General features: G+C 38.5%; 1 protein-coding gene and 1 long non-coding RNA gene across 2 annotated transcripts; both read left to right on the top strand.

Annotated features, from left to right (window-relative positions):
* On the top strand, nucleotides 1–15345 carry zgc:86599 (uncharacterized protein LOC415253 homolog). The gene is made up of 4 exons (XM_035390536.1): nucleotides 1–277; nucleotides 13475–13545; nucleotides 13808–13907; nucleotides 14434–15345. Exons 1-4 carry the CDS (start codon nucleotides 184–186, stop codon nucleotides 14544–14546), a joined length of 378 nt encoding a protein of 125 aa, XP_035246427.1. The 5' UTR covers nucleotides 1–183; the 3' UTR covers nucleotides 14547–15345.
* LOC118212558 lies at nucleotides 3659–8426 on the top strand. The gene is made up of 2 exons (XR_004762269.1): nucleotides 3659–5250; nucleotides 7683–8426. It is a non-coding gene; the product is annotated as an uncharacterized LOC118212558 (long non-coding RNA).
* Nucleotides 15346–20390: the final 5045 nt, after the last annotated feature.

Genomic DNA, 20390 nt, shown 5'->3' with positions numbered 1-20390 from the left:
CAAAAGAAACATATCCACAAACGGAGGCGAGTACGTTCCTTTCGTTCACCAAAAAAATTCGTTTACGAACGACACACCATTCAATCCCACACTCCTTTCCAGTCGGTGGCGGTAATGCTCAGAAACGTTGGTTGCCAACCGCCATAAAACCCTAAGAAGAAGAAAAAGAACATTGCGAGAAGAATGGCTGCAAGGTTACTCTTTAGGTTGTCAGTACGCGCCGCAGGAACGTGCCGGGCAGCAGTCCCGGCTTTTACCCGCGGCATGTCTGCCGGAGGTAAGTCGGGTTGCGTAGACTACGTTTCTCTGGCTGCAGGACAGACCAGCGGATATACGTCCCTAAAATCGGTAGTGTTTTTCAAGGGCAGGAAAAGACTAGTTATCTAACAGTTTGCTATCTAACGCTTGCTAATTATACCTGTAGCCTACCTTGAGTTAAAGCCCGGTAACATAATACCGGCATAGAATAATTTAGAGAAGTGAATATCTAATATCCGGTTGCTGTTTGGGTTGGAGTATTTTAGGTAGTGTAACGATTATGAACTAATCGGCTAAAATAGCTAGCTCGTTAGCCACCACTGGATTAGTCATGGCTGCAACTGTTGGGTAATCTGTTCAGCTGTTGATGTTACTTGTCTATATGATTGATGGTTTAACATTAATGGTAACGCCAACCCCCCAGGCCTCTCTCATTTAGGGCTTTTATGGCTTTATAACTCCACATGTGATTTGATGGCTTAAATGAAGGGCGACACTAGTACCATTTACAATACTCACTTAGATAAAAGTATATTCACAATTAATTAATTACAAATATTATCTTGGGGTAAATGCAAAAAGTTTTTCCGGTTTGAAATTAAATCCTGAGAGATCACGCATATATAACAGATAAAGCTATACTTGTCCTGAATCATAAATTCCTTGACCACAAGTGTGAGAAATCTGAGGCTGATATGCAGAACTACTAAAGCAGAAGCAAAAAGTTAGCACTGTACCCTGGTGTTCCCATACGGTCTCCAAATCTATTAAAAATGTCTAAATTTTGCATTGCTGTAAATCATAATAATGTATATTTCTCCCCAATATGGGGGTCTGAGATATCTAGGGGTCCCAAAACCTCTCCAAAAGTGAATAAAATGTTTTTTTTACCCTTATGGTTTAAGAAGAAACATTGAAAAATAAATTGTAAAAACATTGTGGCACACAGGTAAACATTCCTAAATATGTAATCATTATCCATTATCTATACCCGCTTATTCCTGGTCAGGGTCGCAGGGAGTGTCTGTCGCTGCATGCATTGGGCTGGAGGCAGGAATACACCCTGGAAAGACTGCCAGCCTATCTTAGGGCACACACACCATTCACTCACACACTCGTACCTATGGGCAGTAGCCTAACCTGCATGTCTTTGGACTGTGGGAGGAAACCCACGCGGACACAGGAAACCCCACACGGAAACAACTTTCTTTCTGTGAGGCAACGGTGCTACCCACTGCACCACTGTTCCTCCCCATATCACATATCAGCACAAAATAAATTTGAATGAGTATTTTCCACGCACTGTGACAAGTGACAAGTATAGCCCGTGGAGATATGAATACCCCACATTATGTATAATAACATTACAATAAAATAATATTCCACCATCAGAAAAATGTTAGCAAAGTTCTAGCTTCACAGTAAACTGGTGCATTATACATAACACATGACTGCCACCAGTACATGAAATGCCTACATAACAGAATAATGCAAACCTGTTGAAAGACACTCGATTTCATTGTGAATGGTGTGAATCCTAACAAAGCAGGCCACTACAAGCCACTGGACTTGCACCCAGGGTACGCTACCAACTGCCCCACAACTGACAGGCCTATTAGTTAGCCTCCAAATGCCCAATACATATATGCTGGGCATTATGACCAATGCGAATTTAACTATCAAAAAAATGATGTGAATAATTGCAATGTTACAAGCAGTACAACCTACATCTTTGCCATGTGCATTGGTTTCCTGGCAGGACATGCTTCCTCCTCTTCTGACCAACTCCCCAGAGAATTAGCTTTAGCAAATTTTTGGAAAATTTTACTAATTTTGCCAATTCATCAACATGGCTAAAGAAAATTCTCTAGCCAGTGCTCAGATGAGGAGGAAAATGTGAAGTCTAGCTGGGATATGTGCAAAGATGTACATATTACGGCTTGTATTTAATTATTTACGTTTGTGTCATATTTCAGTTATATACGTTAATTTTTTTAATTGAGTGTCTTTAAATAGGTTAGTGGTATTTTAGAATGAGGATATTTCACACTGTAACGTAAGCATTCGTGGGTTGCTAAGTAGTTTGTGTTTAATGTATGTACCGGATGTGACCTCAACTGGAAAACGTGGTGGATGGTTGTATATTGTTGTCATACCATCCCCATACAAGAAAACATCACATACTGGTCACAGAAAAACACATGAGAGTTAATGATTACACATTTAGGTACTGTACCGCATAGTGTGATAATGTTTTTGCATAATTTTTTAAAATCTGATATCAATGTTTCACCTTAAACCTTAATAAGGGGCACATGTATATACTTTATAATGAACAAAAAACATTTTATTAATTTTTGGAGAGATTTTGGATATGTTTCAGTACCCCTAGATATTTTATGGATGGTAAATGGTAAATGGACTACATTTATATAGCGCTTTTATCCAAAGCGCTTTACAATTGATGCCTCTCATTCGCCAGAGCAGTTAGGGGTTAGGTGTCTTGCTAAAGGACTCTTCGACACGCCCAGGGCGGGGTTTGAACCGGCAACCCTCCGACTGCCAGACAATCAGTCTTACCTCCTGAGCTATGTCGCCCCATTTTAAGCCACTGTACTGACGGAAAGCTTGTAATTCCCACTTGAAAATGATGCAGTGAGTTTCTTCAGTCAATCAGTTGATTTGTAGTGAAATGCATGCTTATGTTGTGATTTACAGCAATGCATAATTTAGACATTTTGGATAAATTTGGAGACACTGGGTACACTGCTTACTTTTTGATTCATAGATCTTTAGTAGTTCTGCTTAGGGCTGCCGCAATTAGTTGATGTAATCGATGACGTGGATGCTGAAAATGCATCGACATCAATATTTTAAACCGACACATCGTTTTTAAATTTTTTAATGAATTTACCTTTTTGATTTCTAAAACGCTTCTAAAATGTTTTTCTTCAATATCACTACGTAATTGCTGTGTGCATGACGTCAGTCGTTTTTGGCTCCAGTCATTGGTCGGCCCTTTTTAGTACAGTCTGGTTTGATTGACAATTCTTTTATTCAGTAGGTGAAAGTATAAGGTTTCTAATGATGTACATGTTTAATCTTGCTTTTGGAATAGCGTTTTATAGGTCAGCGTAACCGCCAATTTTTTTAAATCATTGTATTCACTCTGAGGTAGCAGTATAAGACGCTGCACCTAACGTTGTCAACGATTTTTCGTAATGTCTTGGAAAATACTATTTATTATTGAGGACTTCTGGGCATAGCTAAGCCATATGGTTGCTTATAGACCTATCTGACATTGTTTTCTGGAGCAAAACAGAAGTGGATAGAACTGTCATTGATTGACTGTCTCTGTCTCTACTGAACACAGATACAATTTCATCATTGCTATGTAAGTATTACTGCTCAAAATATTTTGGTTATATACATTATTTTTTTAAATTGAGTGTCTTTAAATAGGGTAGTGGTATTATATAATGTGGATATATCACACTGTAATGTTAGCATTAGTTAGCAGTGAAAGGTTTCCAAGAAAAGAGAGCCTAAAGTCCAGAACATGTGGACATGTTGACATTCTTACATTACAACACATGTCTAACAGACGTTTGATTCCAATATTTGAGTTGGACTTTGAGCTGGACACCATTGTCCCTTACACGCTAAACATGTTGCACTTTGTTTAATATGCAGACCTAACTTTTTTTTTACTTTGATAATGGGTTTAATAGAAACTTGGATTTATTTTGGAGTTGCACTACTGACTTAAATAATAAGCCTTTTTTTTTCTCCAACATTATTTTTATCATGTTGGAGTTGCCAGTTTAAACTTACAGTTTTGCACTTTAATATGTAAACCTTTGTTTACATTTTGTTTTGTGCTGCATTATACAATGGCATATACAGTTTGTTGTTGTCAAAATAAAAGGCACTTAAATGAAATGGTCAATTAGATTTTTTGGAGGAAAATTAATTGTTTAGATTAATTGACTAATTGGTAAAATAGTCGATAGATTAATCAGTAGAAAAATTAGTGGCAGCCCTAGTTCTGCGTATCCACCCTTAGATTTGACGCACTTGTGATCAAGTTCCTAAAGGAGTTTTTGATCCAGGACATGTATAGTTCCTATCAATCTATTCAATCTCTCAGTATTTCATAGTAAACTAAAAAAGAGCAAATCCATTTTAGATTTTTTGCCTAGACAATTGCATGTGTGGCACTTTATTTCTTAAATTAAGATATAATCAAATTTTAGTATTTTAAATGGTGCAAATGTCTTGCTTCATTTAAGCCATTTTCCAAGTCTCTGTGATGCTCACAGCTGGAGTTATAAAGTTTTAAGTAGGATACCCCCTAAATGGGCAAGGATTGGCCAGATTTGGTATGTGCGCAAAGGGGTGCACTAATTAAGAGGGTGCTATTTTTAGATGCTGGTGTCTAACGGGGGGTTTAAGAAATTAAATCACGGCACGTAAGACTACTGCATTCTGACACTTCGTTTTCAGCATTATTATTATTCCAAAATGCCATTGCGAAACTTGAAAAAATAAGAAATCAATAGTTACTAAAATATATAGCTACTGTTACAAGCTATAAATTTACAGGTGCAGAGTAAACTTGGCCAGCCACCTAGCTGGTTAGCAATAATCTGAAAGTGTGACCTACATCTAAAGCTAGACTCTTATGGCTTAGGGTTTGTATCCTAAACTAGTGTATGTTGTGTGGTGTAAAGGTGTGTGTATAAATTCAATAAAAGAAAACACACACAAAACATCCTCCCATCTACCAAGGCAGACCCCCCCCCCCCCCCTTACTGGCTGAGAGGAAGATGTCCCTGTGCCTCCAGTATGCCTGACCAATGCTGTTATGGCTTGTTTCTCCTTTCCACTTATAAGTTTAGGTGAAATTAAAACACACGCAAACAAGTGACCAACAAGGGGGAAAAAAGAAAATGCACCCAAGGGCAAGGCAGCACACTGATGGAGAAGCAGGTTTGCAGGTGTTTCCCAAAGAGTCTTCCTCAGAAGCAGACAGAACAAAGCGGTACAAAAATAGCTTTGTTCCAGCAGCCATCACTCAGATGAACAAGTGGTAGCAACATTGCACAGATTGATATTTTATCTATTTATTTTATTTTATCTTTAGTTTTAATGGTTTTAGTAATGATTTGAATTTTGAGTATTTTTATTTATTTTATTATGTTTGTCTACTGTCTGTGTTGTTTTTAAATTGTGTCAAGATGGAAGACTCTACTGCAAACCAAATCTACCTACGAGTACAAATAAAGTAACCTGAACCTGAACCTGAGTATCAAAACAAATTTTTTTAAACAAACTAGTCAGGGAGCTACTCCTCCAAAATGCCATCAGGCGCACAAACCTCTAGGCTAGCCCTGTCTAGGTCTCTGATCAAGTGGCACTTTTTCCTAACAATATAACACAAACGCAATTGCCTCATCAACTTTATTTGTTAGGTGGTTCGGTTGTTCAGATTTTGCCACCAAACTCCCGGCCCCTTCTTGTTGGATGGTCTTTTACACTTTCTGGGGAAGGAGGGACTGCCCTGCTGTGCATTGTTAATGAAGCAGTGCATTCCAAATCAAAGAAATTAAATATTTAAAAAACTTGTGTGTTTGAAGTGAGTAGGTGACCCTTTGCTAACATTACTAAAATACATTTTTTAGCTATTTGATTAACTTTCATGTCGACAGGCTGTTATTTAACATTGGAATACATTGCTCACCATTACGCTGGGTAATGTTACGCTTTGTGAATAAAGCATGCTCATACCTATTTAGCCAACAAGCTGAAATCTGTAAATGTAGACTAAAGCATATAAAGTAAATCTGCTGATATCGATACGATACTTTTCGTCTTGCTACACAGTTGAACAACACTTAACTTGAGATTTGAAGTCTTTCCTCAGACATATTACACATGTAAAAGCATTTAAAACCGTGTTATTATGCACACAATTATAGCACAGTGACAGTTGCCGCTAGCTAACTAAGCTAGAGAACTAAACTCTGAGTGAACTTTAAGTAGTGAGGTAGTTCGCTGTAAGTTATGTGCCAGTTAACTTGTGTAGCTAGGTGATTTGGAGATTAAACTGAAACTACAGTGGACCTAGGCCTTGTGATGAAGCTGTGGAGCTACTGTGGTTGTCTTGTGACCCTGTTATACAAATTCCATCAGTTTTGTTCTTGACCAATCAGAGATCATTGCACCTAGTCAGCGCAATTTGTACTTGTGATTTTTGATCATGATTTTTTCTTTTCTGTTTTATAAAAAAACAAAAAAAATGTTATTGCCTGCTTATATTAATTACAGTGTGAACATTTGGCACCTAATTGCTCTGGAGTGAGTTTGATGAATTTGGAAATACATCAGAGCTCATCAGCAATTCTATTTCCAGACCTTGGCAGCCATCTTGTGGTGGGGCCACTTGCAGAAGTACATAATTAATATCAGTCTTTAACACTTAATATCAGTCGTAATTATTTGCAGTGCAAATATTCATATGGTTCATATTAATCAGGTGACTTAGTGCTGAACTAAAACAAAAACCTGCTGCCACATCAGCCCTTTTTTGCATAAGATTGGACACCACTGCCTTTTATGCATGTGTTTTTTTTTTTTTACAGTAGTAATACTCAGTCCTGGTACTGCAGAGCCAGAGTCATCTGGTTTTTATTTTTCCTTAAGATCGGCGACCAGTTCAGACCTAATAAACCAGGTGGGCTGAGTTAACTGTGTATTCAGCTGCTTTAACTGCTCAATTATCGTGCCACTCGGGTGCTGAGTAACAACAAAAGCCAGCAGACCCTGTGTCTCTCCAGGATCGAGAGAGGACCGCTGGCTCAGACATGCTTTTCGTAGCATTTAAACTTACATCCACGTTCACTTTCCTTACTGACTCTCCCCATACTAGATCAACAAATTGTTCTGATAAATGTCTCAGTTAGTACTCAATTACTTGACTGTGCTGTTGGACTGCCTTGGGGCACCCCTTGATAACCAATGAAATACAAGTTCAAGTGCCGGAGATTACATGGTGAAGACAAACTATGTATTGACCAGGGGACCAGGGATTGCCATTCAACTTGAAGCTCATAAACTCCAGTGGTTACTCATTGTATTGCAGTTTAGTAGGGCACTGGTGCCAAAAAGCAAATTTCCCCACTGAAGTCCATTCAAAACTAGGAATTTACCCTGGCCAAATAAATTTAAAAATGATAATGGGCTATATTTAATTTGCTCTTAAATTATGTTTCAAATGATGCTATGGTGCTGATTAAGGTGAAGTGGTGATGATGAAGATGATAAACGTCATTTACAAAGATGACAATATAAATATAAAATAATACATAAGACTAATTTATCAAAATTTTACGTAATTTTGCTTTCTCTCACGCACCTAACAGGCATTCAACAGGCCCAGTCGATATAATGGAAGACTCCGACACACACAAGACGAGGGGCAAGGAACACGGGGGAAACTCAACAACAACTACAAGAGAGGCTATACACAACAAAACTGTACAAGCACACGTAACACGGATACCTACACTTTTAACACACAAAAGCACGCTAACTACACCTAGCTACACACAGCTATACACAAGCAAGTATTTACATGGCGCCAGCGACAGCAATCGTAGTTAGCTGCCTAGCTAGCTACCCCGGGTCGCCACATAATGTATCTATCTAGCTAGCTAGCTAATGCAGTGTACAGTCTTGGCGAATGCTTTGTGGGAAATAAATATACATGTACTCAAAAAACACAAGCCCATTGCATTGGGAAAGATATGTAGTTAGAGAGCACAGGCCCAGTGTACATGAGAAAGGAATGTATTAATGAGCACTAGCTGTCTCCTCCCTGACGTATCATCCGGCTAGCAAAAGAGGAAGGATGCAGGTGGACCAAGGTCGACCTTAGCCATAAGATTAACAACCGGCAGCAGGGAAGCACTTCATACTAAAATAGGTGCGATTAGAACAAACACGTAATGCACACATGATTTCTGCCCTGCTAATTAAGCTGTATACAAGCACATCTGTGGAACTAACGGAAGCTTCTGCCTTTTCCGGAATATGTATTGTCAGAATATGTGATTTATGATAGAAGGGGGAGGGAGATTCAAGTGGGAGACGAGCACTATCATTTTTTTAAAAAAAGGAAGGAAGGGGCTGATAAATAATGGTGTCTGAAAAATGAGAAACAATGATGTGTGGGAAAAGAGTAAAGTAAAATTATGTAAGCATGAGGGACAGTCCAAGCTTGAGCTCCACAACAGGAGGAGCTAAAATAGGATAAAAGGGAGTGTTCAGCCCCAGGGGAGTGGAGTATGTCTTGAATGTCTTGTATGTCTTGTGTGTCCTGTCTGTGTGTGTGTGTGTGTGCCTTGTCTGTGTGTGTGTGTGTGTGTGCGTCTGTCTTATGTGTTTTCTGTGAAGCGTCTTGTGGAATGCTTTGAGACAGTTTGTATTGATCAGCCCGGGTTCTTGCATGTTATCTTTGAATTACCTGCAATAAATCCAGTTGCATCAGACTCTGTGAAGTGTATATTTTGAAGAAGTATTCAACAGTGTGAGGAGAACACCCAGCTCTTCTTTTTCCCCACAGCTTCTGTAAAAATATTGACTGCCTTTATTAGTTTAACGTGCAGAAATGTTAGAAATCACATTAGAAATGGGCTTGTCAGAAAAAATCCTGTAGCTAGCCACAAAGCCACAGTTCATCTGATGAATACGGAGCACACCCCCACGGGTTAACGCCATTTCTCTGTTTTTACCATGATCCTTCACATTTAGGTACCCAGTGCGGATGCACTGGTGCCAAAAGCCCATAGTCAAACATGGCTGCATCCAAGAATTGGCTTCATGTACCATTGAACAGCTCCCATAGGAATCCATGGAACTGGTAAATGGAAGTTGTCTCCAGTTCTTGTATATCACTATGGTATAGGCCATGAAATAAACTTCCTTCTCAAAATGGCTCTTTTTCCACAGCCCATAGTTATTTCTCTGATAGGCCAATGTCATGTGAACGTGTCCATTTTGCAGTGTAATGGCTGCCTCTGTAATTTTTATCTAGCGATTACTCCATTAGAAAACTGTTTGCTAGCTAGTTAGTTTTCATTAGCAACCAGATGACAGCACACCTGTTGATAATAACCATGTTACTCGATGGAACTTTTAAAGAAAATAACACGTGCGTACTTTAGAAAATATTATTTGGTTAACTTTAACATAACCCTCTCAGTGTCATCAGACGTATTTCAGTTTTTTTTTTTTAAACGCAGTTAAGCCCAACTGAAATTGACTTTTTCTATTCAATTTTATTTGTATTGTTTTTTATTTTGTTATTTTTAAAAACAGCCATCCCATTTCACTTACATGCACCAGATTTTTCTACATGAATACTTCCTCATCCTGAATTAATTTGCTCATAGAATCCATAAAGTCTGCCATATTGGATTTTCTGGCATTTTGAATTTTTAAAGAAATGAAATTTTGTTTTTTGACAATGTTTATCCTACTCGCAAGGCAAGGCAGCTTTATTTGTATAGCACATTTCATACAAATGACAAAAGTACAGACAAGAGACACCAAAAAAAAAAAACTTAAGAAGTAAACTAGTGCAGTTCAAATCAAGTGAAGTAGAAAGATAAAAGAGCTTGGATACTGAACAAAAACAATTTAAAATGAAGGCTATTTAAAAGCTAAGCTGAAAAGTTTTTAGCCATTACAGGATAGAAAAGGCAGTGTAAAATAGGAAAGTTTTTAGCTTTGACTTAAAAGTGGGGGCTTGTCTAATATAATCTGGGAGATTATATTAGACAAACGCTGCTTCACTGTGTTTTGTTCTAACTCTTGGGACAGCCAGTAGGCCAGCCCCAGATGGCGACATAGCTCAGGAGGTAAGACCGATTGTCTGGCGGTCGGAGGGTTGCCGGTTCAAACCCCGCCCTGGGCGTGTCGAAGTGTCCTTGAGCAAGACACCTAACCCCTAACCCCTAACTGCTCTGGCGAATGAGATGCATCAATTGTAAAGCGCTTTGGATAAAAGTGCTATATAAATGCAGTCCATTTACCATTTACCAGATGTCCTAAGGGTCATAGAAGGTTCATATGGCACAAGCATGTCAGAGATGTATTTGGGCCCAGAGCCATGGAGTGATTTGTAGACAAGCAGCAAAATTTTGAAATCAATTCTGTGAGTGACTGGTAGCCAGTGTAAGGATTTTAAAACTGGTGTAATGTGGTCGTATGTCCTAGTTTTCGTCAGGACCCTGCCAGCGGCGTTCTGAATAAGTTGGAGTTCCCGAAGAGCTTTTTTGAAAGCCCTGTAAATAGACCATTGCATTAATCCAATCTACTGGAAGCCTTACTAGGTCTTGCTTGGGCAGTATTCTTCTGACTCTTACAGTATTGTTTAGATGGTAGTAAGCTGACGAAGTTACCAATTTGATATGGCTATTGAAATTTAAATAAGAGTCCAGGATAACGCCAAGATTTCTGGCTTGACTCTTAGTAATGAGAGACAGGGAGTCAAGGTGGGAGCCGACATTCTGTCTTTCTTTCTGTGCTCCAAAGACAATGATCTTGGTCTTATCTCTGTTTAATTGGAGAAAATTTTGCCGCATCCAGTCATTGATTTGTTCGATGCAGTGACACAGAGATTCAACAGGTCCATAAACTTTATTATTTTGTATGATTTGGCCTAAAGGAAGCATATAGAGATTGAACAAGAGAGGTCCCAAAATGGACCCCTGTGGAACATGTCCATCGGCTCGGGGACAGTTTCCAATGGAGACAAAGTACTTTCTGTCATGAAGATGTGAATTGAACCACTTAAGGACAGTTCCAGAGAGTCCCACCAAGTTTTCTAATCTTTGTAATAGAATTGTATGGCTCACAGTGTCAAAAGCAGCACTAAGATCCAACAGTACTAAAACAGAGACTTTGCCTGAGTCATTATTCAGGCGAATGTCATTTAGTACCTTTATGAGTGCAGTCTCAGTGCTGTGATGGGGCCGAAATCCTGATTGAAAGTTATCAAAGCAATTGTTCAACGTTAAAAAGTTACTAAGTTGTTGGTGAACAACTTTTTCAATAACTACCTAGAAACGGTAAGTTTGATATAGGCCGATAGTTATTCAATACAGTAGCATCAAGACTGCTTTTCTTTAGGAGAGGCTTAACGACTGCAGTTTTCAAAGCCTTTGGAAAAATGACAGATTGGAGAGAGTTGTTCACTATAGCCGCATTTCCACCCAAAGTACCCAGAACTTTTAGTCCCAGGAACTACTTTTCAAGGAACTAAAAGGTTCCTTCAGCCCATTGTTGTCTGCGTTTCCACCGCTGTCTAAAGACCCACGAAGATTAGGCAAATGAATCCGATGACGTGTGAAAAAGCAACATCGTCGTCAGTCTATCTGTCGTATGATTTCTTCTGTAACCCCATACAACCACCGAAGTACATTATATTCCAATAACGGGACAGCCCGGAGGGGTTTATTCCACTTATACAACGGGTTACCAACAATGACTATATGTTTACTTTAGTATTTATTGATTTTTATCGACTTAATCACCTGAAATTGAAATATTCTTCCGCGGCTGTTTGGGCATATTATTTTACCGTTGTCAAGCAAAACTCTCATTGGTAGTTCAACTTGGACCATTGTTATGCGACAAACAGGATATAACAGGCCAATATTGTAACTGTTTTATATATCCTCTCAAACACATTCCTTATGTTTTTATGCGAACATTCACTTTCATGTCTTGACATCCGAGGCGTTCACATTTCACAAATAACTGGTAACAACATTTATAGCAGAAAACATGCAAACGTCCTAAACAATTTGCTGTTGAATTTATTAATTCGACACTCATCATCATTTCCATATCGCAAAATGACAAGAATAAATAGAATTAAAACTCGGACTAGTGTGAAAATTAAAATTTAATATTGCAGTGGTACAGCCACCGTTTGCTTTCATCTTTTTTAGATTCCTTCAAATTTGCTAGCGGAGCAGCTAAATACTTGAAGTGTGCCCTCCAAATGCGAACCATGCACCATAAAGAGTCCGTCTAGTCTGGTCTTTTTGTGGAATTGGAGAATCACAAAATAAAATAAAAAAATAAAAAAAATTATGGGAGCTTGAAAAAGCAAAATAAACAGTTACTGTAATTGTCTGTTATTTTTTTACCTTGACAAAACGTTTTTTCATAAAAGTTTGAATTCAAGTTATTATTTAGAAAATAATAATTTGGTTTGCGGCTGCAGATTTTTAAAAATGGCGGTTGAAATAAAATGCTGCGAGTACTTGACCAATCAGAAATGTTCATCGTTTGCTCCCCACCCCAAAAGTTCCTGTACTTTTGGAAAGTACTATCCCCCGAGCAGGGAATTTTTTGGGGTAAAATAAAGTCCCTGGAACTTTAGACCCTGGTCCCTGTAGTGGAAACTGAGTTCCTAAAAAGGTTTCTAGTTCCTGGGGAAAGTTCCTGCTGTGGAAACGCGGCTTATAAGTAGTAGTTCTTTCACCAGGCTGCTCAAAACTGTTTTAAGGAAGCTAGTGGGTATAACATCAAGGCAACAGGTTAAATAAATAAATTTGGCATGCATGAATTTGATGTCACTGCCACACATTACAACATCACTGAAATATTGCAATTTTTCAAGAATTATTACTACTGTACATTTAATACACACCCAAGTTGGTATTTATGGTATTTGGGTTAGGTTTGCAGTTCAAGTACCCCCAATGGGTTATACTGCTCACCCTTGGTTCTTAGGCCCCAACATCACTGCTTGCAGCGATTATTTATTTATTTATTTATTTATTTATACTACTTATAATGATGCTGCTGCTACTACTACTACTACTACTAATAATAATAATAGAAATAATAATAGAAACTTCAGAGAATATGACTAACAGCAACAAATAGTGGCCTCCATTTAGGGCTGACAATTCAATTTTCTGTTGGGGGGCACCATGAGACCTGAACATAGGATAGGCTGCATTGGTCTAAAAAAGGCTGAGAACTCCTTATCTGACTAGCTGACCAAATGTGGCTTCTAGGTGTATGGTTAGGTTCCTAGCTAACTAGTTCATTTAGTGAGTGAGAGTATATTTGTAGTCTTTATGTGACTTTTCTGAAACTTACCAACAGCCTCATTGAGTCAACTTTTCTACAGGTATTCCAACTGACGAAGAACAAGCCACTGGCATGGAGAAGATTGTTATGCGGGCAATGAGAGATGGCACTGTGTGTATTAAAATCCCAAGACCTTTTGTTAGCTTTGCATTAGCCATGGAATGTAGTCTTCTATGCAGTATACTATATAGCTACGGTGACTGCTTGACATACACAAAATTTTAAAAATATTTTTCTTGTAGCAATGCAGAGTTTTGGTTTAGACAATTGAGCAATTAATTTTCCACATTTCAAATTGCAAATACCTGTGTCATCACTGCAAAAATGTCATCTGTTTTGACCTGTATTTTGATGGTGTATTTCACTGTCTCAGGACCCCTACAACATGCTGAAGCCTAAGGAGTATGCAGGGTCTTTAGAGGATCCTCACTTGGTCCCTTCCATCACCAACAAGAGAATTGTTGGTTGTGTCTGTAAGTTTGAGCTTTCTCTAATTACGCTACTTGATTCACCCCCTCTGAGTTCACCTGCGGATTGTCTTGTGTGATGATATATTTCATTGTTTTTTTTTTTTTAATTGTCCAATTTGACCTGTGCTCCCGCCAAGGTCAAACTGAAGTGACCTTTGATAGATGATCTTTGTCAGATCAAAGGGGGAAAAATATATGCTGTGTACATGAAATTCCATTTTTTTCACAGCTGGTGTTCCTTCTAGGCTGAATCGTATGCCTGCAATGTGCAGCAATGTACAAGCGTATGATTACGCATAGTCTCAATCGGGCCTGGCTTTATTTCTGCGACTCCTGAGCCCTGGTGTGGTATTAGATATGAGAATTCACTTCCTGTGGCTCTGTTAACAAAACACCAACAATTTACACTTCCAAACATGGCCTTTTTTCATCCTCACAACCCACATACTCTAGTTGATGAAATTTCTTGCTGGAATTTCTTGCTGAGACTTATTTCTTTTAAACAAGGTCGTCTCCCCTTCTCATGCAGGTGAAGAGGACAACACGGTTGTGGCGTGGTTCTGGCTCCACCAGGGGGAGCCCCAGCGCTGCCCCTCCTGCGGTGCCCATTACAAGCTGGTGCCCCATGAGCTTCCACACTGAGCTCTATATTTTTATGCATACGCACATGCATAATTACAGGCACACGCTCCCCATTCCACTTGTTACTCCATATACCTCATTTGTCACCAGTCTGCTTACATTATAACATCATAAGTTTGGGCCATGGCTCTCTCGCGCATACACATGCACACACACACACACACACATACAGACATGTACGCACACATGTATGCACACACACACACACACTCCCCATTCTTTACATCTACTCCATATACCTCATTTATCACCAGTCTGCTTACATTATAACATCATAAGTTTGGGACATGGGTCTCCCACGCATACGCATACACACACACACACACATACATACATATACAGGTACACACATGTATGCAGACACACACATACACACACACACCTAGGCACACAAGCAAACTCCCTATTTGTTACATTTACTCCATATACCTCATTTGCCAGCTTTGCTTACGTTATAACATAAGTTTGGGACACGGGTCTCCCACGCATACACACATGCACACTCCCCATTCCAATTACCTTTACTCCATATACCTCATTTGTCACCTGTCTGCTTGCATTATAACAGAAGTTTGAGATACGGGTCTTCCATGCACGAATGCACACACACACTCCCAGTTCCGATTTACCTCATTTGCCAGTCTGCGTATATTATGATACAAAATGTCTGGGTCACAAAGGTTGTGGTTTGGGAAGCAATAATTTTCCAATTCCATTTTATACAGTTTACCTGTATTGTTATGTGCAATACATACATTTGGTCCAGGTCCTTCTATCAATAAAATTTATGGTATAAATTTTGATGTTTCCTGGCTGTTTTTGCAGCTTTAGTTTGCCTTGCTTAACCTGTTATTCTAGCACAGCCCAAATTCATTGTTTTTTATGGTGAAATGTTCAGTCAATCATCACACAGTTTACTGTTTAAAAATGTTAGAACTCACAATTCAATCTCCATGAACTATTTTATGATCCCAAATTTATAGGACAAATTCCTTATTTGTGTCAGTGTTAGTTTACCTGTAGTTAAACTCGCAGCTTAATTGCATTTTGCAGCAGTTTTCTGGTAGTTTAGATACATTCAAATTTTTATAGCAGTTGAGGTGTATTTTGAGGTGTAGTTAAACCCCTTTTTAAAACTCCCCTGTCTGAAATAAACCCCATTATCTGCAGAATTATATACAGCACAGACATGGTTCAAAGCTTGAAATAATGAGGATATTTGTATCTAAATGAAATCCCCTGATCCTACGACAAAGCATTTTGTATTTTCTTTTTTCTGTACTGGTTAGATGTACTTCTGATACAGGATGAAACCAGGTTTTTTTTTTTCAATCCTAAGCTTTCTTTCCTGTTTAATTTGAATAAATTATTGCCCATAAAGATGAGAGGCATTAAGTCAGCGCACAGAGAGCATTTGAATCACTTGGCTCTCCAGAAACGTACAGCTACAAACGTACAGTGTGTCTTCAGCATAATAGTGAAAATTCACGTAATGCCGGCAATTTATTTTGTCCATTGAAAGCATTATAAATGGAGCACAATAAAGGTATTTTATACTTTATCGTATACTATAGTACTGCCTTGTGCAATGCCATAATCAATGCTAATACAGTCTGAAACATGTTTTTACGGAGAAGTTTCTCCCAGTGACGGAACCAGGTTAGAACAGTGTAGGAATGACAAACCCATTTCTCAAGGCAACTGATTAAGATGCTATGATAAGTAGTGCCATAAGAATGGGCACTGAATCTTAGGTCATTTACAACCTTAACCTGTCTTGGTGCTGTGGTTGGCTGGAAAATCATTTCACCCCTCAGCATTTTTTTTTTTTTACCATGACAACAAAGTTAACTTGAATGTTTTATACATGCAGAAAATGCAAGCAATTCAGAACTTATGCAACAAGGCACACCCAGTACAAAGGCACAATATACTGCCCAAACACAGACACCATGGCGAAGTGGTTGGAAGACATTAAAAAGAAATGCAAAATTAGTTTGTACCATTTTAAAAATAATTTTCATGCATTCATTATTTTATATTATTTTTTAATGAAATCTTTTGGATATAACATTTCTTAAAAAGTCAATCTTGTGAATAGTTAAAAATGAATCCTTTGTATTGATACTTTGAAATTTAATAAGATCTGCTCATGCTATATTTTTGTCTATACTTCTATATTTGTGGTTACGATTTGTTTAATAGCAATACTGTTTTCTCATTTATTTTTTCAAAGTTATTTAAATAAAAGTGTATAACTTCTTATATAGTTGATAGATATTAATTGTTTATTGAAAGAGCATTTACTGTTTAATCAAAGGGAACACATTAGGGCTACTTTCTTACACAATACACATAAAATTAGTTTACCATAGATATAAATAATAAAGTATAAAATAACAAAAGAGAAAGAGATCGTAAGTATGATCGATTTAATCAGATTTATATATGTCTCGCGTGGGGATCAAACTCATGACCTCTGTATCCCTTCCAGTGTTCCCCTAAAATGAAAAATTCCCTCCATTTTTCCTTCTTCCCCACCTGAAGTAAACCACTGTTCCCCAGCCCTTAGCGCATGGGTTCCCTCGTCAGATGTTTTTTTCCCGGTAGGGATTTTGTTTTCTGCCGAAAATAAGGTCTGTGGTTAACGTATGTCTAAGAGAGTTTCACGTTGTTTTATACGAGACAAAATGACACCCATTGATATCTCAACCGTGGATTTGGAAGCTGTTATGTGTTTTAAAAAAGCAAGTTGCTAACATTGAAACGACAACAATGGTCGTATTTAGGCAACCGTCGGTCTAGTTTCCACACTAGCCCGTCTGCACGCGTCAACCATTGTAGTTTCAGTATAGGGAATTTTATGGGAATCAGCCTGCTTCCTGCTCCACTTGCTAGTCTCTGTGCCTCCTGGCTACCACTCATTGAAAATGATGAGCAGCAGGCTGTGCGGTTCCATGGACTGTAAGGTAATAGTCCATAGAACAGAACAGCCTGCCCATCATTTTCAGCTGTCTTCCCCTCCCTGCTGGCTATTCTTGTTGCACAGTTAATTGAATGTATTTGACAGTTTAAAAACAAGACTGCATAGCAGATAGCAATCCTTTAAAAACTGTCGAGGATAGAAACACATAACGGGCTTATTTCCATTGTGGTCCTCTAACATGCAAACATAGACATGGCAAAACATCCAATACAATACAGTTAATGCAATACAAACAGATATGACAGAACAATACATTCACCACAGGGCAGACAGCATACTGGCAGATTGGCAGAGGGCAATTGACTTTGAACTTATGAAACTTTCATTAAGTTTTTTTTTAAACCACAAATGAAAAAGCAGCGTCCTTTTATGTCTACAGTTATGCGTTTATCATCTTTTACTGTCGTCCTCTTTTTAAGCTTTTGGTAGCATTTTCGGGATGGCATTACTAAGAATTGCATGTCTGTATAATGTTACGGTGAAAACGTATCCTTATCAGACCTGCCAACCTGCTCGCATTTTGTGTAGGCCTATCAACCACGCAATTCAAAATACGCAGGTACGAAATACCAGCTGAAACTACGCAAAAAAAAAAAAATATATATATATATTACTGTAATTGAATTACGGAAAACAATCAATTAATACAAATCAATACCGTACATGTATTCGGTATTTAAACTACATCCCTCGGATTGAACCAGATGCTACGACCTTGTGCTTGTGGTTCTGTAACCCCTCGCCGACCCACTCAACATCCACTGATACGCAGCGGTACTTTATTATCCACCGAGGCGTAACGCTGCATTGCTGAGGTAAAATGGGAAGTGGGGAGTAATAATCAAGCACAAAAATGTGACCGTAATGTTAACATATAAAACGTTAAAACATGTTCGGTAACTTGATGATACATTTCAAGGGGTATATCCTAATGAGATAAATTTGTGTATATAGTTAGTCGTAGTAGTAGCTCGCATACGATTTAGCCTCGTTACGAGACGTGTGAATAACTGATAGAGTAATTTAGCTGCAGTAACTCAAACGCTACGAAGACTCCTTGCTCAAACTTTGAATCGCGCACGCTCTGTTGGAGCAAAGTGACCATTGCAAAGGTGTTTGACTAAAGACTGCTAACGTAGCAAATAATTCCTATTATTGCAGCCAGTCATCCGACCAGCCTTGCAGTTAGAAAATAATCATGACGTCAGATGACGAGAATACTAACAAGGAAAGAGAGAGAGCAGCAGACCTACTAAAAAGAAGCGAGTCCATGCCCCCTAGAAGTTCCTCGCAAAATATCAGGAGCAATGGCCGTGCCTCCGCCCCTCAAAACTTCCGCACCATGCAGATAATTTTTCAATTGAATACTTTTTTTTCATTAGGCCTATATGATGTGTGCCTATATAAGCTGATTCAATTATTTAATTATTAAATAAAGATGGAAATCATGAACAGAAATTTGGTTTTATTCATAATTGACTGTTTTACATCGCAACATAAGTTTCTGTAAATACTTGAAAATGAAAACATGTTACAATATACAAAATAAATTCAAAATATTTCCATTTTTATTAAATAATTTAATGCAATTCACTTATGGTTATCAGTTTGTATAAGCACACATATCATATAATGAAATATTAATCATGAAAAAATAGTTTTAAGCAGGCATACTCAAACTTTTGACTTGCAAGTGTATCATAATATCACTGCAAGTGATATTTTAGAATCAGGTCAAATTATACAATTTTGCCTGATCACTTTAACAGTCAACACTAAAATTATGAAGAAAGGCTTGTGTGTGCGTGCAAAGCGAAGTGGTGCGAAAGCATGTGAACTAAGCGTTACACTGACTATTGTGGTACTCAAAATATTTTCCTGAGGTTGGCAGGTCTACCTTATGAGTATTATTTTGATGAAGATTGTCAGCTCCCAATGTAATGGTTTTCCATGGCAGTGGTTACATAGCCCTATACAGTGTACTTACATAGTATTGTGCTGCGTGAAAGTATGCTCTGGAGGACGGAGTGTAGCACAGTGGGTAAGGAGCTGGGCTTGTAACCGAAAGGTCGCAGGTTCGATTCCCGGGTAAGAACACTGCCGTTGTACCCTTGAGCAAGGTACTTAACCGAAATTGCTTCAGTATATATCCAGCTGTATAAATGGATACAATGTAAAATGCTATGTAAATTTGTTTAAAGTTGTAAAGTTGTGTAAATCGCTCTGGATAAGAACGTCTGCTAAATGCCTGTAATGTAATGTAATGTTCTTGGTTATTCAGATAATACAAATACAGTGTTGGGTGCATAACAGAACAGCTTATTGCGTTATCTATCAGTATATATTCTATGGTATTATGGCTTTGCTTATTTACATTATAATACAATACATGCATCTTAGGCAACCTTAAGAGATTATTGTTGTCTTTTTCTCTGTACCAGGAACAGCAACAGGAGGGGTATTTCTGGACAGGATCTCAAGGCACCACTGAGGTCTGGAGTTTGTCCAGTTTGGGGACATAGGGGTGTCATCGCGGCTATTTGTGGATGATGTCATACTTTTGGCTTCATTGTACTGTGACCTTCGATGTGCACTAGAATGTTTTTTAGCCGTGTGTGATGCGGTCGGGATGAGGATCAGCACCTCCAAATCTGTGGCAATGGTCCTCTCTTGGAAAAAGATGCCTTGTCGCCTTGCCCCAGGTGGAGTTCAACTATCTTGAAATCTTCATCACAAGTGTAGGTAAAAGGGATCGGGAGATTAGCCAATGTGTAGGTGCAGCGGCCATAGTAATGCGGGCATTGGACAGTGGTGGTGAAGAAGGAACAAAAGTCAAAGCTCTCGATTTACCAGTCGAT

The sequence above is a fragment of the Anguilla anguilla genome, chromosome 14, assembly GCF_013347855.1.
Source record: "Anguilla anguilla isolate fAngAng1 chromosome 14, fAngAng1.pri, whole genome shotgun sequence".
Lineage (NCBI taxonomy): Eukaryota > Metazoa > Chordata > Actinopteri > Anguilliformes > Anguillidae > Anguilla > Anguilla anguilla.
The sequence above is the reverse complement of the archived record's forward strand: the minus strand, read 5'-3'. Positions and strand labels throughout refer to the sequence as shown.